At 40.7% G+C, this 20,242-nt stretch overlaps 1 protein-coding gene across 14 annotated transcripts in view; it reads left to right on the top strand.

Annotated features, from left to right (window-relative positions):
- The window catches only part of DLG1 (discs large MAGUK scaffold protein 1), a 151,198-nt gene that overhangs the window by 34,481 nt on the left and 96,475 nt on the right, over positions 1 to 20,242 (top strand). For all 14 annotated transcript variants that reach the window (XM_083849104.1, XM_083849114.1, XM_083849112.1 and 11 more), the window contains exon 4: positions 20,069 to 20,233. In XM_083849104.1, the coding sequence (XP_083705230.1) occupies positions 20,069 to 20,233 (165 nt within the window). The remainder of the gene's footprint in view (positions 1 to 20,068; positions 20,234 to 20,242) is intronic.

Genomic DNA, 20,242 nt, shown 5'->3' with positions numbered 1-20,242 from the left:
GCTTTTATTTTGCGAATGCATTAAGTTGCACCAGGGCTTTTCAAACATAAGGCTTGCTTTTCTTTTCACTGTTTTCTTGATTTGATGCTTAATCATAGCCTGCTATATTGTCAGTGGATATTACTCATACTTTCAGAAGTGGTAATGTGACTTCTTTGGAGCTGGCTCTTTGAGGACGGTGTGCTGCCACATCCTGGGTTGGGAGGTGGGAAGAAATGCTTTAATGAAGTTCTGATACTTGGTAGAAGTGTAACCAAGGGCTACTGTCTTAAAGGTCAGCGTGGGCAGAAGTCAGCGGCATTCTCTGAACTCATCTGCATGTCCAACAGGGAGTGAACAGTGCTCGGGGCATTTTAGTGACCGACCCATGGTGGCTGCAAGAGTGACTGCCTTACCTCCTCCGTGTGTGTGTGTGCTCTAGCAGTGGGTGCGTGTGTGCCCACATGATGTGTAATAAATGTTGAGGATGTTTTTTCTCCTTCCTTGTTTCCACAAGGCTGATTGTGCCAGTTGTGCTTTTGGTTTCTCTGAAGTGTGCAGTTGAGATGGAGTTCGCTGCTGCAGTGAATTTTCCCTCATGTATGTGACACGTTCTTTCCTACTGTGAAAAATAGGATGCTAGTTACGTTTCCCCACCTGTGGTTGTAGTGCCTTCATTACCTGGTTAAGCCAACATGCCTGGGGAGTGCTTTGCTTGTTTGCTGTGAGCTGTGTTTTCTGTACAGTGGGGATGTGCAAGTGGGGCAGCTCGAGAGCAGACTCTTGAACAGCCTACAGAGATGTCTCTGCCTGGGGCTCTCCCGGTGCTCAGCTGATGGGTTGGCCAAATGTGGCAGCGGTTAATCTAGAACTGAACAGGCACGCTTCTTGCCTTCCTGCACTTGTGTGTCGTTTTCTTAATCTTTGTCATAACTCTGAGCTCCCTGGAATGTCGTAATGATGAACTTAGTCCGTTTTTTTATAATTAATAGGTGACTTTTTACTTCTGTACATTTGTCTCTTCGAAAATACACAGTAATCCAGAAGCATGTGTTTGACTTGTAGCGTGTTCCTGTATCTCCTTGTAGAGCTTTTACCCAAAACAGACCTCTTCATTTTTTTTGTTTTTCTATTTGTAAAAGTGTGATAAAATACAACCATCACATAACTGAGGCAGAAAATCTATTTTGACTGCATTAGCATGGTTCAGAAAAAAAGAACACTGTTTTAATGAACTATACTTTTTCCTCAGAAAAAACCCACAAGCAATCACCACCACAAAACAACCAACCAACCCCATGCACGCAGCACCTTTCCACTGCTCTCTGTCCTTAGGACTGATAATAATATAACTTGTTCAAGAAGCTGAAATTAGAACTAGCTTATTGCATGAAGCTTTTTTACTTACTGCTTTCACCTTCCTTCAGTCTATGAAGACAGCTAGTGAATACTTGAGCTCGCCGTTGCTTTTTGTTGCAGTGGGACTCGATGTGACGACAATGCCTGTTAGGCTGAGGACAAGCGGCGAACTTAGTGACCCATTCATAAGCAATGCATCTTAAAAGCTCTTTGTAGGAAACTTCCTGGAGATAATCATCATGTCTTGTCTGGTGAAATATGCATCGATTTCTCCATTTTCTTACTTCCTAATAAGTTGTCTACAGTATTTGATGTACTCAGCTGGTGTTACGCAAGCAATTGAAATACAGGGGAATGGAGAGAAGTTTGACGTTGGGCTAGAAGTAGCATGGTTCTTAAAACTCTTGTCCTGTTTTTAATTGGTTGAGAAATATTTCTTGGAGACCATCTGGGCAACTTGAGGAGATTCGAAAGTACTGTTTTATACAGCGCCACGTAATCGCCACCCTGCGTTGTGTACACACACAGCTAGGAGTACTGCTAGAATGGTGAGGGAAGTGCTCTAAAAAAAAGGGGGGAAGAAAAAGTGGAAGAGCTTGTCTTAACTAGAAAGGGAATGTTTCCAAAATACAAAGATAGCAATAACTTTTCAAACCAAACATTAGTACAGGAACAATAAGAGTTAAGCCAAAACAAATTAAAGGCACAAATCAAAAGGTTCCTTGTTGCTAAAGTAATTAGCTCAATAAAAGCCTTTTATAACTATAATGTAGATAACAGTAGCTCGTTGTGATGGAGCTGGGTGATTTTAAAGATGACATTAATTTGTTTATTAGGAATTTATGTTATTCGAGAGATGCAGCAGGATAAAATTGTCTCAATTCCTGTAATTTTTAAGGAAAATCATCAGTTTGGGTTTTGGACCCCAAAATAAAGATTATCTAAAATAGTAAGTGCTATTTGCTGTAGCTTCTTCTAATGTAGCTTTCCTTACACAAGGATTGGAGAAGTATGTATCTGATTATCCTGTTAAACAGAAAAGTTAATTACAAAATAGGATTATTTCCATTTCCTTAGAAGTCACTGGTGATCCTAGAAGCCTTTACTTTTTCTCCCACTAACTACTGTTCCTTCATATATTCATTCAGAGAATAAAATCAGAATTAAGCGGTGTTATGTTTTTTTCATCATCAGTGCACCACTATTTTTGACATTTTTGTCAGTAGGTCATGAATATAATGAATGAAATGAAACACTTTCTGGCAGAATCAAATCTTTACTCTGTTTTTTACTTTTGCTTTAATTCTGATGCTTGTATAGGATAGGGTGTGAAGTGTATTGCTGTAAAATGAAGACTATGGAAAAATAGTGTACTGTAGGCTGTTGTGTGGTTTACATTTTTTAAACACTACTGTTAAGCAAGCAGAGAAATCCTTTCCAGTGGAAGTGGAGAAATGCTGCCCTCTACTGTTTGTAAAGCGTTTTTGTCAAGAGAGCAAGCAGGAAAATGCAGAAATCTACGTTTTAGAAAACTTGGCACGGCTTTCTCTGCCCTCCAAGATTTGAAATATGTGAGGAGACAGTTTTTGAAAGGTAGGGAAAAAGGTAGGGAAAAGCACAGAACTGCAGTATTAGATTGCAGCATACAGAGCTAGAATTAAGTTTTTGGTTTGCCAGTCATGATTCTGGAAAATCTTTTTGATACTTTGCCTTTTTAAATGTTTTTTTATTTCCCACCAGGAAAGTGGTCATGGCCCCAAGCCTGTCAGTGTTCAAGAAGCATTTGGACAGTGCTCTTGGACAATGCTCTCAATTCTAAGCCGGAGTCAAGAGTAGGACTTGATGACCCTTATTGGGTCCCTTCCAGCTCAGGATATTTTGTATTCAAAGTTTTGTGCCCTTTCTCCTACATGGGGTTTAAGTTGTAATGTAGGAGGGACTAGATTTGGGACACTTTGACTAGATTTGGAAACATAGTTTGAAAAGGAAACAATAGGACCATAGACAAGAGTTTTCCAGGTTCAGAATCATTATTGAAAGATTTGGGGGCAGAGGGGAGATTGGTGTGGGTTTTTTTTTTTGGTTTTGTTTGTTTTTAAATCTCTTGCCTGAGATAAGGAGTGTCCTTGAATTCCTTCATTGTCTTAGTCTCTTTTGAGTGGTGGAAATGGCATAAAAACCCAAGTGAAAGGTAGTGAAGTTTGCTTTGTTGTGACCTGACTGTTCTGTGGATTGATCAGATTGCGATGCTGTAGGGAGAGAGCAAGTAAGCACTCTTTTACTTGCAAAGTGGTTTAATGTGCCTGAAATTCTATCAAAACATCTTTTTGTTAGTTTAACGTGAGATGTGATTCTTCATGGACTCTCTGAAGTCACGTTCAGGTATATGCAACCTCTGGTTAATGACTAAAAAGCAATTCCTTTATCAAAAAGGGTAACACAGAATTCTTTGGTTCCTCACAGCAGGTGGCTCACAGAAGCTGAGGAGAGTGTAATGTATGGGAAAAAATAGAGGATGAGACCCCAGACTTCGTGTAGCGTAGGACTCTGCTTCCGAGTATGACTAGTAGTTTGTCTTAAGGAAAAAGCTGTGAGGAAAGGATAAGTGCCTGCTTCAGTTGCTGATCCACCTCAGAAGGCAGCATCTTAAAGACTTCCTGAGCTAGTGATTATAGCTGTACATTTTTATTAGACCTTAGTCTACCTTTGGTTTGCTGTTTTGTAGTTTATTTTTGAAGACTTCATGTCCTTGGCAGTAAGTTCTACAGCAGTTTCTTTTGCTTGTGTTTTTAAAACATCTGCTTGATTATTTCATTGTCTACTAATGCCTGTGTGGTCTTAAATTAGTGAATAATTGCTTTGTATTTGCCTTGTCTGCGCCATTTATGTTTTTCAAAGATCTTGTATCAAGTTCCCATGCTCAGCTCTTTACTTGAGACAGATGAGGCTCCTCACTTTGTAATCTTCATAGATGAAGGCCACTGAGTATCTTTATCCTAGCTGTTATTCACTGTACTTTTTTGATTTTTGTCACTACTCTTCTCAGATGAGAAGGTCAGAAGTGCGCGCAATATTCAAGATCTGTGAATTCCTCAATTATTCAGAGAAATAATACTGTCTGCTTTCCTAAGTTTCTTTTTTGAATATTGGAATTCCTGTTCTGAGGTAATAGCTTTCATCCAATTGGTTTAAAAAATTCTTAGTTAAAATAGTATTTTCTAGGTGTTCTAAAGGGAAGGGAGAAAGACCTACATTTGGTATGGTGTTTTAACGTGCTGTCACATTCACTCAGGTATTTCAGTCCTAACTTTGTCAGTAATCTCATAGCTAAAGTAGGGCACTGTTTTCTGTAGGAAGTTACTGCGTTTTGCTGAAACATCCTAGGAAGGAGAACTCAATTTTGAAGAGATGTGCAGTTGGTGTACCAGTAGCTGCTGGTGTTTTATAAGGGTGGGTGCGTGTGATGCCCTAGGTTCTTGCTGAAGTACGGTGGTTTAGAAACATGTTGAATATGCAGGGTTGATAAGCAGGCCTTAGTCTAGGATCAGTAGTTTGAAAGTTTTGTTCATAAACTGCAGATACAACTCAAACCACGAGTTACTGGAACAATGACACAGCACACCCCAAGCCAGCTGACAGATGATGCTCCTCTAGTTCAAGTGGCCAAGAGAGGAAACTGCAGGACCTTAGCACAGAGACCTCAAGGACCTAGGGGACTGGGCTAGGAGGAGGTTCAGGAGGCTCAACAAGATGTGCCAAGTTCTGCAGCAAGGACAGAGCAAACCCCTGTGCTGGTACTGGGAAGCGACTGGCGGAGTAGTAGCTGTGCTAAGAAGGTTATGGTGTTTATGGGGGACAGAAGGCTGAAACAGTGCAAGCTGTAAGTAGTTTAGGCAGAGCCCAATATGACAGATAATTGAGCGTTGATAGAATCCTCTTGGTGCCTAGATTCTCTCCTGCTCTCAGTGAACTATTTTATAATTAAGACATGATCTGCTTTCATGGCTTTTACACAGTGGGACTGGAGGACTGATTTGTCTCTGGGAACAGCCTTCTCACTGTCTGCAATGGAGAGAAAAAAAAAAAACAAAACACAAACTCAACCCATTGTTAGTATTGTGGAAGCACTTCATCTACACTGGCTGTGAGTGGCTCTTAGCCTCTACTCGGATGGCGCTGCATCAAAGCAGTAGAGCAGAAACATATCCAATTGCTGTCTTTTCTCGATGTTGTGTCAGGGAAGCATGAACAGCCGCTGAAATGAAACTGTAGTATGAGACTTCACTGGATAAAAGCATGTATTGTTATTGTATTTCCTTTCCCGGATTTTCACTTTTTTTTAAGCCTATGTGCCCTCATTTTTCCAGTGGAGGCACAGATGCTTGATTAATAGTTTGAGAGTCACTCAATAGCAGTGCTGCTTTTCTTAGCTACATCTACATTGCACAGACCATATAAAAGGTAGTCCACAATTGAAAACTGCTGCTCTGAAAGGAAATCTTTCAAAAAGATAGGATGAAATTAATCAGATTCTGAGCAATCCTTCAATAGCAGAGGGATCTTCGTGCGTTATCCATTCTAGAATAATCCCTGAGAAAATGTTGTCTCTTTCCTCTCTGCACCAGTGCTTCCCCAGTAATTTTTGCATGACAATCTCAAACTAGCCTTCTGTCTCAGTCTAATTAAGGAAGATATGATTAGCTTGGGTCCTGCAGGGAATGATCCACGGTGATAAATTAGATCCTTGTTCTTGTTTGGTCTTGACACTGGGGAGAGCAGTCCCAGCTAATCACACCCTGTAGGATTCCATCTTTCCCACTGAGCATAGCCTTCAAATTGTAACCTCACTTGCCTGATTATCTCTTGCATTTAAGGTTGATCCACTTCAAATCCAAAGCGGGTGGAAGCTTCATTGGGGTGGGAAAGGGTTGAGGGATATGAGAGCAAAGCTTTTGGGGCTCTCAGAAAGTTTAATGGGCTTTTATAGCTTATCAGTTTTATCCTTAGAACGAAGTGTCTGCAGCTCACTAGAAATCTTTGAGGGTGGATGGAACTAAACAGGGCTAAATATGCGTGCTTTTATTTTTGTTTCCTATTTGCAGACAGATAGGAACAACGCATCAAAGGCAACTTTTAGAACAAAAGTATGTGATTATTCTAAGTGATGTCAGCCAAGTTTTTGAATGGTGTCCGCGTAACTCTGCCAAGATCTTACAGTTCTTCATTGTACAGGACTTTTCAGGTCAGGCCGTGTACTGGGTTGTGCTGGGCTGGCTGATTGACTTCACAGCAGCCGTGTGGCTTTTTAGGTTAGTGGCCATAGCAGTGTCGATAACACCAGTGCTTTAGCTGTTGCTGAACAGTGCTGGGGATGTGAAGGCCTTCTCTGCTTTATCCCGCTGCTGCCCCTGCAAGTGGGCTGGGAGTGGGCAAGAAACTGGTAGGGACACAGCTGGGGCAGCTGACCCAAACTGATCGAGGAGATATTTCATGCCTTTTGGTGGCATGCTGAGCAGTAAGGCTGGGGAGGAGGTCTCCCAGTGTAGCTGGTGGTTGGAGACTGGTTGGGCATCAGTCCCACTGCCTTGTTGGTGGGAGGTCAATTTCCCTTCCCACTTTACTTATTAAACTGTCTTCATCTCAACCTGTGAGGTTTTTTTTTTCCCGTTTTAATTCTCTTGTCCCTCTAGGTTGGGAATGAGCAAGCAACTGGGTGGGTACTTACCTGCCAGCCACCACGAGCTGTTTCTAAGCGTGTTGAATATGTTTGAAGTGGTGTAGAATGTCATGGTTTTAGGGATTTCCTAGCTGAGTTGTATTCTAATCAGTCTAGTCTAATAAGTCTATTTTAAATAGTCACCACTTTGTTTTTTTTTTTCTCACAAAGATGTTATATATACTGTTAGTATACTGAGACACGATAAAATTTCTTTTCAGCAGTGACTTTAACAGGAGGTCAGGTAGACTTCCAGCTAATGGGAAGGAAAATGCTATGGTGTCACTGTCTGCTGCATTTCCATCCTTTTTATTGGGTCAAACTCCAAGTTTGCAAAAGGAACCCTTTATTTTCAGTTCTAGCCTGTTTTGAAGATGTTCTCCCCAGTTCTGTAATTTCCAGCTAGGAAAAATATGTTGAATTTTGGATTTCACAGCAGTCATACTAGTCAATTCTGTCACCTCTAATTCTCAGGGATTTCTTATGGGGAAACTGAAAATGTAAAGGCGTGCTCCAGGAGGGCTAAACTACTTCCAAAATATCAGGAGGAAGGGAAAGAGATTCCACTCTGGGCCTTTGAAATTCGGAAACATGAAATTGTAAGAGCTTCACAGCTGCCAAGTCAAGCATGTGTTTGTGCAATTTTTGGCAAGGTGTGCTATCATTCTGTTATAAGCTGCGTGGCTTTTAACTTTTTTTTCCATTTGACATTCTTAATATTGACATTCTTAATATCTTTCTTGTTATATGAATTCTGCTTGTTGTTGCTTAGGCAGCCTTTCCCTCACCTTCCTCCGTTTGGTGGCACATTTTTGATACGTATCTCCTTACCTGCTCCCTGCTCTTCTGAAGCCTGATTATTTTTGCGTATAGAGGACATCATAATGCAGATACCTCTGGATTCTTTCTCCAGTATGATGCTGGACTTGTCTCCTCTGATTTGGACTGAAGACAACTCCAAAAAGCTTATAGTGCCCATAATGATGGTCACTGGGCAAGGAAAGTGTTCTTGTGCGGTTTTTGGGTTGACTTATCAAGCCTTATGGAGGACCTCCTTGGAGTGATGTCCCAGATCTGTCGTCAGCTTAACAATTTAAGACTTGGAATAAACTGGGAGAAAATCACAAACACCTACTGAAAAGCTTCTATTCATAGGACCTGTTCTGGGCTTAAATGCCACCGAAGGGGCAAGTTTTAAAAAGTGGTGTTATTAATCAAATTCCTTTCCCAAAATAGCATTTCACTTTGCTTTTGAAGTTAATGGGGCTGTAGCATTCTTCAAGACTTGGGAACCTTAAGAGACAGCCGTATTTACAGTGTTCTAATTGTCCTAGAAAAGATTTTTCTATTGTCGATGGAAGTGTTTTGTTAAAACAATGCTCTTTTTCTGTGTTCTGTGATGATTGTGTTGGGCACATATGGGTCAGACTGGGTGGGCGCTGCAAATTTTGTATACCAGAGCGTGAAGCTTCTGAAGGGCAGATGCACATCAGCATTCTGAACCGAAGGTGTGACAGGAGCTGCAGGTTCAACTCCTGCACACACGTTTACCTGTCAAGCTGGCAAAAAGGTGCTTCAAAGATAGGAGTAGCTGCTACGGTTGGCTTTTACAGGGGGAATTTTCAGGTCATGGTGTTTTCAGTAAATAAACCTGCTTGCCTGAAAGTACTATGCAAATGAATTTTCTGGCAATTCAGGTGTGTGCAGAAACAAGCAGTGCATTTTTGGCTGCTTTCTCAAAATTGGTTTGGATAGCCATCTCCTATGTCAGGGAGTGACAGCAGCCATGCCAGGGAGCCTCCTGGATGCTAATGGATGCAGTTTGTACCCGGTATTGGTTGTTATGAAACCAGTGTTCAAATTTCATTTACCTTATAGAAATTGCTTACACAATTACTCCTTGAATAAGGCATAGAGTTACAGTCACTACTTTAGAGTTCTCTGTTAGTATGAGGTAATCTTAAACCAGTATCCAAGCTTCTTTACTAATTTTGGAGTTCTGTGTTCTCTTTCAATATATATGTGCTAAGACTATGAGGCAAAGAGGTTAAAATAGTTTTTAGCATTAGAAGTCAAAACTTTTTTTTAAATTAGGCTGTACTAGCTATTCTGGAAGTATACCTCTTCAGGCTTCTGGGGATTGGGGACCTGGAGTCCCACCGGATTGACAGGTGCCTGCAGTGACAGTTGCCAAGTTTTTCTTCCTCATGCTGTTTAAAAACTCCAGGTCTTGCTTCTTATGAGGTTCCTGGTTCCCTAACCTGTGGTGTACGAGGATATGGGTAGAACACATGGATTGATGAAACAGGCACCCCCAGTGTGTTCAGTGAAAAGTGGGCAAATGCTGAACAGAAGTACTAAGTGCCTGAGAAGCTGGTAGTGCTTTTCTGATGCTGCATAACATTTGTTTCTCTCTATCCAATGTTCATACCGCTCAGGGAGTCTTGGAAGTGTAACAGCTTTCTTATTTTATGATAATAACGAAATTAGTCTTGCTTACTAATTGAAGATCTTAATGATGTTGGTATTTTTATTGGGCATATGGGAGCTATGCAAAAAGATAGGTTATTGCCAAGTAAACATTCAAAAGAAACTTGGAATGAGGGCAATTCTTTTTATGTAGTGTTTTCATAAGCATGAAAAGTCAGTTTTAGTGGTACTGTTTTTGAGCAAGTGCCAGTTTTTAAAAGTTTTGAATTGGTTTCTTTAGATTTTTTGCGTATAAAAGGTCACTTACGTTTTTGGATGTTACCAGGTGGAACCCTCCTATGCAAGAAGAGAACTTGAGGTTTTTGTTTTTCTGTGTTCAGTGAATACTGACTTGTTTTTTTCTTGTATATGGCACCATCAAATAGAAGTCCTGATACTGTACCTTGCAATCTCCAAGTTTAAAAATTTTCTGTCATCAGCATGGAAACAGAGCCTAAACTGAAGAAACTCAAGGTTGTATGGGGTAACACCAGCACAGTCTGATAACTTGAGAGGAAGCATTGTGAGATACTTAAGTAGTTAAGGCCATATTATTCTTAGCAGCTTAGTGTGTTAATCGATTGCTTTTTATGTTTTTAAAACATTAATCCAACTTTCAGTTGGAATCAGATCAATAGTTAAATGGGGTTTTCTCTGTAGAGCTCAGAAGTAGGTTTCCTAATATTCTGATTGCAGGTGTTTATATGATTGATTGTTTATATTTCAGGAAGCTTTATGCTCACAGCTGCATATTTAAAATGCCTTTGGGTACAAATAATTGTTATGAACAAGTGACACCGTTACAGATAAATCTCAGGATTTAGTCAGCAAACTATATTTTAACTTGACAAACTTAAATGTTGTATTAAGTTTGTGCATGACTAGATGTGATAAACAAGGTAACTTTTTAGAATAAAGATCAAGACAATTTTGATGTGTAACCAGCTTATTTGGTTGTAGCTGTAAAAATGTGGTTGAAGGATTCAAATGTTCTGTGGTCTTCATCAACAATGTAGATGTAATTGCCTTAAGTTTTCTCTTCTTTCATATCTTACTGATGGAATCCTTTGTAGATGTGTGGACTATATTTTCTTATCGATTCTTCTATGCCCATTGCACATTAGAGCTTATATTTTCTGCATCACAAAAAGCTATTTGTGCAACGTTCAAGAACTGCTTTTGCTCTTTGACTTCGTACTGAAATTGCCATGCATTTGACTGAATTATTTTAGTAAGAAATTGCTATTAATGTGATTAAATATATGGAAGTAAGATGGATTGTTGAGCTGTAGTGCAGAAAAGATGGTGTTGTGGTATAAGAATGTTCTTGTGTTCCTTGTGGAGAAGGCAATGCTTGCCAGTTCTCTTTTCCCTTGTGCATTTTTTTCCTTTTTCATGTGCTGTATTTAAGTTTCTTTACTTGTGCTTTGCTCTAGTTCTCTAGAAAAGAGACCATGCTGTGATCCCCAAACAACACAAGGAAATTAGAGGGCTTTTTATGTTCTTCAGTTATTTGATTATAGTTTAAGGCTGCCCTTGGATTTAAATGTATGTATAACAGAAGCTTAAGCTAATGTAGATACACACAGAAGGTGTATCTTTGTGTGTGTATTATTTATTGCCTTTCTGTCTCCAAGATGTTTAAGGTGAACTTTCCTTTTGGTCCTGCCATTGTTGCTGCCCATGCATGCAGAAGACTTCCTGTTGTAGGAAGCCACGTCTAGGGCTGGCTGGTGAAAAAGTGTAGGTCATGGCACATGGGGGAAAGACAACTATGCTTATTAGTATGGAAAGGCTGTCATCTGTAGTCCGTGCATCTTCTACCAAGGAAGAGGTCCTCATGCAAATGAAGTTTATTTTGAGGTTTACTGTGGGCTGAGTTACACGTTTTTCTCCTGACATCTTGCCTTAGTTTCAGTTTCCTCAATCTGCACATTTATGTAAAGATGACGGTCTCCAGTATAATTCATGAAGTTGCTGTTTTCTGAGCTGCAAGTGTGGATGTCAGTTTTGCATCACGTTAAACTTTCTGCCTCAAGGGGTGCTTATCAGGTAAACCAAAGGAAGTAAAAGGGAGATGACAACAGACTGCTACAGGTGTAAACTTCAGCGAACAGTCACAACCTAAAGAGAAGAGCAGACATTTCTAGGAGTGTTAAATACTTGCTTTCATCTTTCAGTACAATTAAAATGTGTTTTTTGTAAGGATTATCATCTTATGGTACAATGAAGAGAAATCAGCGTGTGTTTTTGATCAAATTCTGTAATGTGATGCCATAACATATAAATACAGTGAAATTCTGCATGGACCCTGGTACTCTTAAAAAATATATAGTTTGAATCCTTATAGAGCTTGATTCCCCCTTTTCCCAACACACACCCAAAAAAAAAAACCACCACCAAACCCACACCAAAAACATATTTTAAAAAAATATGCAGTCTTAGACTTGTTAATACACAACAAAGAACAAAAATCTTAAGGTGACCATGGCCATATTCAGTTCAGTTCTAAAGAAAAAAGTGCTGTTTCTGTCAATTTTTTTCTCCCGAGTGTCCATGTGTACTGTTGCTTGAAATGAATTCATTTACCACGTTACCAACAGTGGCTCATAACCAAGTTGATGCCTGGCCCAAATTATTCATGTTTTCCTAGAGACAACCGGGGGAAAAAAATGTAGCTTCTGATTTCATTGTGTTGAAGTTGAAGAATATTTGTCTATTTCTGTTGCTGTTTGCATATTGGTTTTGGTAGACCATTAGGAGTTTTGCTCAGCAGTTAATGGTCTTTTAATGTGTTACTTAACCTTGACTTTTTTATGTTAGAAAATGAGGTTTAAATATCCCACAGCCATTTGTTCTGTGGTCTGCTTATATTTCCTTGAAAAAGCTAGCGTGAACTGCAGCTCAGCAAATCCCCCGCTGTTAGCCTTACAACTTCCCGGCTTTACAATTATGCACATGTGATTTTAGAAGGGGCTTTCACTTGCTCATTGGTGCAGTGCGAAAGCACCTTGCGGGAGGTGCTGGGTCTGTCTCGGTCGGGCCGCGTACGAGTCCCTTGCTGCAACATCTTGCCCCTCCCCTAAGCAACCAGCATACATGAGCAGAGTGGCTCTGCTGGAGTTGCTTCTCTTTTCATGGAGGAGACAGACCTTGCACTGCAGCAGGTGGAGCTGCCTTGCTGGATCGAGCCCCGGGTTCTGGCTGCAAGCATCCTGCTATTACTTCGGGCCACGATACAGTTGCCTCTTGGAGCTGACGCTAGCATAATTACGTACAAAGCTGACTCGAAAAATTTAAAAATGGACACAGGATTTTTTTGCTTGCCTTTTTTAAGATCTGGTTTCTAATATGGAGCGAAATCTTTCCTGAAGGATCGAACCTATTTGATGTAAAGGCTTATTTTTGAACACTATGGACCTAGAATAAATGTCAAAGACAGGCAGCAAGCAGCGCTTACCAAGGCATTTTTCTGGAATCTCAGTCGTGGATCGATTGAAGTGCACAGGGTCTGAAAAAATGTCTCCTAGCATAAAAAACTTGGATTGTTTTTCTCCGATGCTATGCCACTGTAAAGTAGCATGTACCAACAACACAATCTCTTTAATGTTTGGATGTAAGGTGGGTCTATAAAAGGACTTTCCTGGAAATATAAAGTGGGTTTAATAGGCTATGAATGATTGCCAGGATGTATACTGTAACTGTGCCTTAAATTTCCAATTAAATAGCATGTATTTTGTTCCAGGCATTACTCGATTATCGGAGGGAGCTCTTGGTGATTGTGACAGAAGTAATGAATTATCATGCCTACTCTTTAGAGATCCCTTTGAACAATGTTTTGAATTTACTGAATGCCGCATGTAACATGTCGCCATTCTCCATTAATCAGCATTAATCATCATGTAATCAGTTTATTGCACTTGGCTTTCATTTCTTCAGCTGTGGAGAATTAAATACACAGGAGACTTGCACTGAGATGCAGGGCTGGAAACACTTCCTGACATCATATTGATAGAAGCAATTGTTAGTGGCAGGTTTGGGTTTAACAGTGCCCTCGGGCATTTAGTCATTTTAGGACTCCATCAACTGTTTGGGGTCTGGAGCAACAAAACATACATAATTTGGTAATTCTTAGAGTAGTAAGCAATATAGTTGGGGTTGTTTAAACTGCTTTTTCCAGAAAAATTAACGCAGGAATTGAAGAATGTGATGAGAACTGTAACTGCTGGAAAGCCCCTTTAAGAAAGCCCCTTTAAAAATAAAGGGTTATGTGTGTCAAGTTATTTGTGAGACCGAGATTCAGCAATCTGTGTTTCCAAAAGTTATTTTGCATATTCAGTGTTTCCAAGCCAGTGTTCAATGTTCTTAACAAAAAAAAGCTGTATTTCTGTAAATTGGGAGCAGTCGTGTATGTGTGTGTGCATATATACACAGACATGTATGCATGTCTGTGCAGTACACTTATATATATATATGGTGGTATCACAGTATGTTGTTGATGTTGCAAAAAAAAGTCACTAGGTTGGGAGGGAGGAGTCTGATCTGTTTGTAATGGCTCTTTTGCTAGTGTAAAAGATTTATTGTGGAATTGAAGGCTGAGTGCTTTATTTCCAGTAGGCAAGGATTTGCCTTGTTTTGTAACTACTTGTCTTTGATGTGTCCAAAGCATTTTTCAGTTGTAAATATGTACGTATATATTGATGCAGCTGAGAAACTGTTTGCTGTAAAATCAAGGTTTTCTTATTCTTTGTGGAACTGCACATCCTTTAATTACAACATCATAAATTTGGGAGGAAAGCCATAGGAGCAAAATACAATTTGGAATTTCATGCTGCCAGTTGAGCTGCCGATGAGGGATGCTGTTCGCTTTAAGACCAAACTAAAAATACCCAGCGAATATCCAGCATCCACTTGAGGCGTTTTGTGCCGGATTTGAGTGACAGCGGCATTTTCCGCTGTCCTCGCACGCCAGCAGCCCCTTTGGGCTGCCTGCACACCCCGGTGACTTGTCCCCCAGTGACTTGTCCCTGGCTGGCTCTGGGGGCAGCCCCCCGGTGCTGCTCCTCAGGGTCCCCAGTGTGGGTCCTTGTTCTTATTATGATGTCCTGCAGGCTGATAGTTTCTCAAGTGCAGTTGCTTTAGCAGTGCTGTATGTTAAAATATCTGGCTGTTGGGCTTTAATGATACCCAAATAGCGGCCTGCTCAGCCTGGGGGAGAGGCGACTCAACTCATCAGGGTCTAAAAATACCCCAAGGGAGGGTGCAGTGAAGACAGAGCCAGGCTCTTGCCTATGGTGCCCAGTGCCAGGACAGGAGGCAGTGGGCACAAACCGGACCACAGGGGCTCCTGCTGAACCCCAGGAAGCATTTCAGTGCTGTGTGGGTAGCTGAGCACGGGCACAGGCTGCTGGAGAGGCTGGGGGCCTGCTCCCTGCAGGGCCTGCTCCCTGCAGAGCCCGCCTGGGCACCGGCCTGAGCCCCCTGCTCTGGGTGGCCCTGCTGGAGCAGGGCTGGACCCAGCAGTGCCTCTGCCATCAGCCAGCCTGTGATTCCCTGCATGTGTGTTACTGTTAATAAATAGAGAGGGAGTGCTCTGTGCTACCCAAATCCCGGCTGGACTGAAGGCATCAGGTTTGACTAACCGTGACCTCCTGGTAGTGCAGGGGGTTCTGCACTCAGCAGTTATCAGTTTTATTTGTCTGAGGAAAAGTTGCAGGGTTGTGCTGCACTAAGAATAACATAGCAGTGTCTTCTCAGAAAATACTTTTTGAATGCTGAAGACTGAGCCAAAATTTAAAGGAAAATGTGAAACAACAATGCAGAGTAACCTGGTCAGTCGTTTACATAAAGAAACGATTCATCTGACAGAAGTAATTCTATGAACTGGTGTTTCCCGTTTTCCTTTAGGGTTTTTTGACTGCAGGAAAATAAGTCTGCCTTATTTTAAGTCAGACCGATTTTCCTGTAAATAAAATAAATATAATATAAATATAATATAAAATATAGTATAAAATAAGACTGACTTATCAGTCTGACTGCTCCTTGTTTTGTCTCTGTGCATTGGCATTGTGGAACAGGTGTATTTCTTCTCACTAAATATTTCTGGTGTTTTGTAAACATGTGCATCTTAAACTGGCTATTTCAGAGTATCCATGACATGAAGTGCTGCCTAAATGCTTGCATTTACCACTAGCTGTGTATTTTTACATATGATGGAGCACCATGACCTAATTATTATGTTGCATGTGGTTTTACTCAAAGTACAATGTCAAACTGAAAGGGGAAACTCTAAAAGGCTGCTCCCCTTATGGTTTGTCTTACCTCTAATTATTAAAAGAAATCTCATTGCTTTTATTTGAGAATGAAGGAGTTATTACTCAACGTATTGAATGCTTGTTTAAAAAAAATTGCTCTAATATTTCAAATCATTGAGTTTATGATATATGGAGACCTAAATAGAGAATAATACTAAATGTCCTATTCTGTGATCAGTGAAGAAGTTCTGAAGATGCACCACCACTTACTTGCTTCTCTTACCTTACTGAAGTGGTTTTGTTAGTTACAGGCTTTCAGCTTTGCGGTGTGAATTGCTGCTTACCTTCAATGAGGCTTCATTTTGGTTTTTGTAGTCTGCCAGTTGTCACAAATAAGTTTTCATGGGAACTTCCATTCTGCAGTAGCTGAGCGTATTCCTTGCTTTGTATCCTTTTCACCTCCTCAGTGAGGAAGGCACTTTGTTGGCCTGAGCGCTTGCTTCTGGCTTAGCACTTCCACTATGCTACAGGAAGAATCATACAAAATACGCTAGGGTCTTAATTTACCATTTAATTTGTCCTAATTTTATTGTAGCGAGATTATGGGGAATTTGGCTGTATTGTTGCTTTGCTTGCTGCAGCTATTGGAGCTTATTTTCTGCTGACTGGAATGTGAAAGTCAGAGTTGTGAATGTTTGTTTTTTAATTGGGGGGGGGGGAGATATGAGGATAAGTGTATATATTTAGGTTTTCCTACTCATCTGCTTTTGGCATGATGCATCCTAGTCCTTTTATGCAGGAGTGGGGATGTTGAATGTAGAGCAGTGTTTCCCAACAACCCGAGTTGCTGGCATGGTCTGCCGAAGGGTCCCTTCAGGTTAAGCTCATCGTCTGAAGTGGAACAGTGACTGAATAAGGACAAGTATTTCAGTTTGGCTTGTCATGAGCAAATGGTCTGAAGACAGTTTGTTTTATGCTATCTGTTCGTGCTGCATCAGAGGTGATCTGACTGTGTGAACTTGTATGTATTTCTCAATTTGAACTGCTTATATTGACTTGAATTCCTCACTACCTTTCTCAAAGGTAGCTGGACCTCTACAACAAAAATTAAGACTTCGCCTAAACAAAACACAACAATATAAATCAGGCTGTCTGTTTTTCTGGGGTTTGTTTGTCATTTTTGTTTGGAGTGTGTAGGGACTTGGGAATGATGATGTGTGGATAAGGAGCATGAAAATCTGCAGGAGAAGGGGAGTACAAGAAAGACCAACTGGCAATCTTTTATTACTGGTTTTTAGGCACCCTTTCACTCTTCCTCTTATGTTCAAGCTGTTTTAGTACTGATCTCTGTGTGTGTGGGGGGGTACGTACAGAAGTTGCTGTGCCTTCAAATTTGTTTTTATGTAAGACATCGGATTGATGTGCCTCTAATGTGAATTGGATTGTGACACACATTCCATCCTGAAGATCAGCGTAGTTAATGCTGCCTTGTACTTCGTCATTACCTTATCTGGTAGCTAAGGGTGTTTTTGCATGATTAATTTTCTGTCCACGAGCATGGTGTTCTGTGTGGCCTGAATCTGTAGATTTACAGACTTACGTGCTGTTGTGGATATGGGTCACTGGTTTAAGGCATGTTTAAGGGGTTCTTTAGGTTGCTTAATTTTCTGTTGATTATCTTTCAATAAGATCTCTCAGTAGAATAACTTTTTAAAAATATAAAGCCACAAGTTAATTACATCTAGGGAGTAGTATGGATATGAATTTATTTGAAAGACCTTCCTTTGAAAACACAGAATTTCCTGAAGCTTTTCTGTGCCTTTTCCATAAACAGGTGATCTATATTCTGAAAAATGGTCCTTTAAAACATTCATAAAAAACATTGTGTTTATCCTGTGCATTTTTGCAGATACTTTGGTCATTTTTCTTTTTTTTTTAGCTCTGCTAGGGTGGTGATTTTAGGCAGGGAGGCTGTGGGGCTGACCAGTTAGCACAATGAATGATTTCACGGCAGTGATTTTGGAACATCTTCTGGTTTCGCATTAACTAGCACAGGGTTATTGAAGTAAATGGATTTTTCAGTAGTTTACACCAGCAGATAACTTAGCCCATAGTACTGAGTGACAGTTCAAAACTCACTAAGGGTGCAATCTAGTTTGAACAAATCTTGTGCACTACGTTGCATCAGCAGAAATGTTGTGAGTCCATTTTGGCACCTGTAAATCTGCAACCCAGTCCTCTGGGGCAGTATCTCTGTCAGAAATGTGTTAACGTTTAGCATTTAGGTTTTCTTTTGCACTGTAAGTTATAATTTACATAGTAGTCCATAAAAATTTACATAGTAGTCCATAAAGCTTCTTAAAAATGTAGTTAGCTGGCTTGGCTACTGCCTAACTGGCTGCTGGGAGACTTCCTAGATGTGTGGCTGAGGTAAATTGTGTGCGAAGTTGGAGCTGCTCTGCCACAGTTGCTGTTAGTCCTTCCTTTGATGTGTCTTGCCTACTTCTTGGCTGGTTCTTCTATCCTAGGGTCTCCTTGGCGCCTGGATTGGGTACAGGACTGGATTATTTTAGCTGTAAGCAGAGCAATGGTCTCTGCTAGCCACTGTGAGATTGGCTGCTCCTGCTCTCTCCCTCCCTTTCTCCCTGGTGTGCCAGCACTGTTGCATGTTTCATCTTGTTGTGAGCTGCTTTAGGGAATTAGAAGAGCAGCAAGTTAATATCGCTGGAAAGGGAACAAACATGCTGCTGGATTAGCCCACTGAGCGTGCTCCTCGTGGGGTCAGACACATGCTAGAAGCAAGGGGCACGGGGATGTTGTAGACCTGGGGCAGGACAGCCTGAATGGGTCCTGCTCCTTTGTGTGGCAGCTGCCCTTTGGATCAGCTGGCTGTGTGCTGAAAATGCACCTCTAGACTTGTATGGGGTTTAAATTGCATGGGATTTTGATTCAGGTGTAGCAGCAGAATTAACGTGGCATGACTGAAGGAGATGACTGAATTGCTCTGCTCAGGTGATGGCAACTCCTGGGAGAGGGACCGAATGGGCAGTTCTGGGTGGTGGCTCTTTGACCATGCCCGAGCAGTTAGATGCTCCCTCTCAGTCAAGAGGCACGGGTGTTTTGGAGGTGATGCTCAAGAGTAAAGCAGTACAAAACACTTCCACTACCATGGAGAGTCATCTGTTGTAAGACGATCTGCTTTACATCCAAGCTGAAGCACTTTGCTCTGAAGTATTTGCTGCGAAGGATGAGGACAGTTGGGTAACTTTTAGCATAAGAAGTTGTGGATATAGCACTTAGAAATGCTATCCTGTAAGTAGTTTAGTTAGTGTATTTTAAAGATGAAATCTGTTTTTTAGTAGCTTTGGGTTGGCTTTACTACTATTTGCAAAATATTTCCCAGTCTTGAATATCACATTAAAATCCAAATAGCCCTTCGTGTTTAAGATTTTTTTTGAGCTTATAGCCCTTGTCTATAAAGCCTTACATGAGAGAGTTCTTTACCACAGCACTTCTTTTTCAATTTTTAATGTAAATTGTAACAATGCATAATGCTTGATGAGCAGTTAACTCCGCAATCCAGAGAAGAGGTGAATACTACGTGTACCCATGACTTCATTCATACTTTTTAGCGGGGGCTGCAAGTGTGGCTGCAGCACTGTCTGACTGGAACACAGCCCTGGCGGATAAATAATAGGTTCTGGCTTTTGAAATTGAATGAAAATTAATAAGACTGACTGAGTAATGTCTTGTGTTTCTGTGTGGAGGCTTCTGTATCACAGAAGCTTCATCTGTCTTGTTGCGAGCCCACATACTGTAGTCTCATAACAAAGTTAGGAGCAGTGAATTGCTGTGTTGATACCCCAACATAAAAGCTGAAACCTTTCAACTGACAGAAAAGGCTTTTAGCAGATGTGCTAAATAGGAAGTGGGGAAAAAGTTTTTGAGGCTGGTGGTTTTTAAAGGCAGGACATAATGCTGTATTAGAAGTGTAAGGAAAAAAAGTTTTTTGGAAGAGTTTGCGGGCATGTTACTATATGCAAACAGACAAAAGACTAGGTAGCTTTAGAGCATTTCTAGCATTTCTTTATAGCATTTCAAGTGGCTGGAATATTTTTAAATGGGACCAGTTTTTAAACTGAAAATATTAATTTAAACCTTTTATTTCTAGATTTTATTACCTTGAGGTCAGCAGGGTCAGAAAGTAACTATTTGTCTCTCCTACGTTTTGTGGATAATGTTTTCACATTTTCCTGGTGCGCTAATCTTTTTCTCTAATTGTTTTCTTCAGAAATACCGCTATCAGGATGAAGATACACCTCCGCAGGAGCACAGCTCGCCCCACATCAGCAATGAGGTGACGGGTCCAGAGCTGGTTCATGTATCAGAGAAGAATCTGTCACAGATTGAGAATGTACATGGATTCGTTTCTCATTCTCATATTTCACCAGTAAAGGTATGGTTT

The sequence above is a fragment of the Anser anser genome (assembly GCF_964211835.1).
Source record: "Anser anser genome assembly, chromosome: 9".
Taxonomy (NCBI): Eukaryota; Metazoa; Chordata; class Aves; order Anseriformes; family Anatidae; genus Anser; species Anser anser.
The sequence above is the reverse complement of the archived record's forward strand: the minus strand, read 5'-3'. Positions and strand labels throughout refer to the sequence as shown.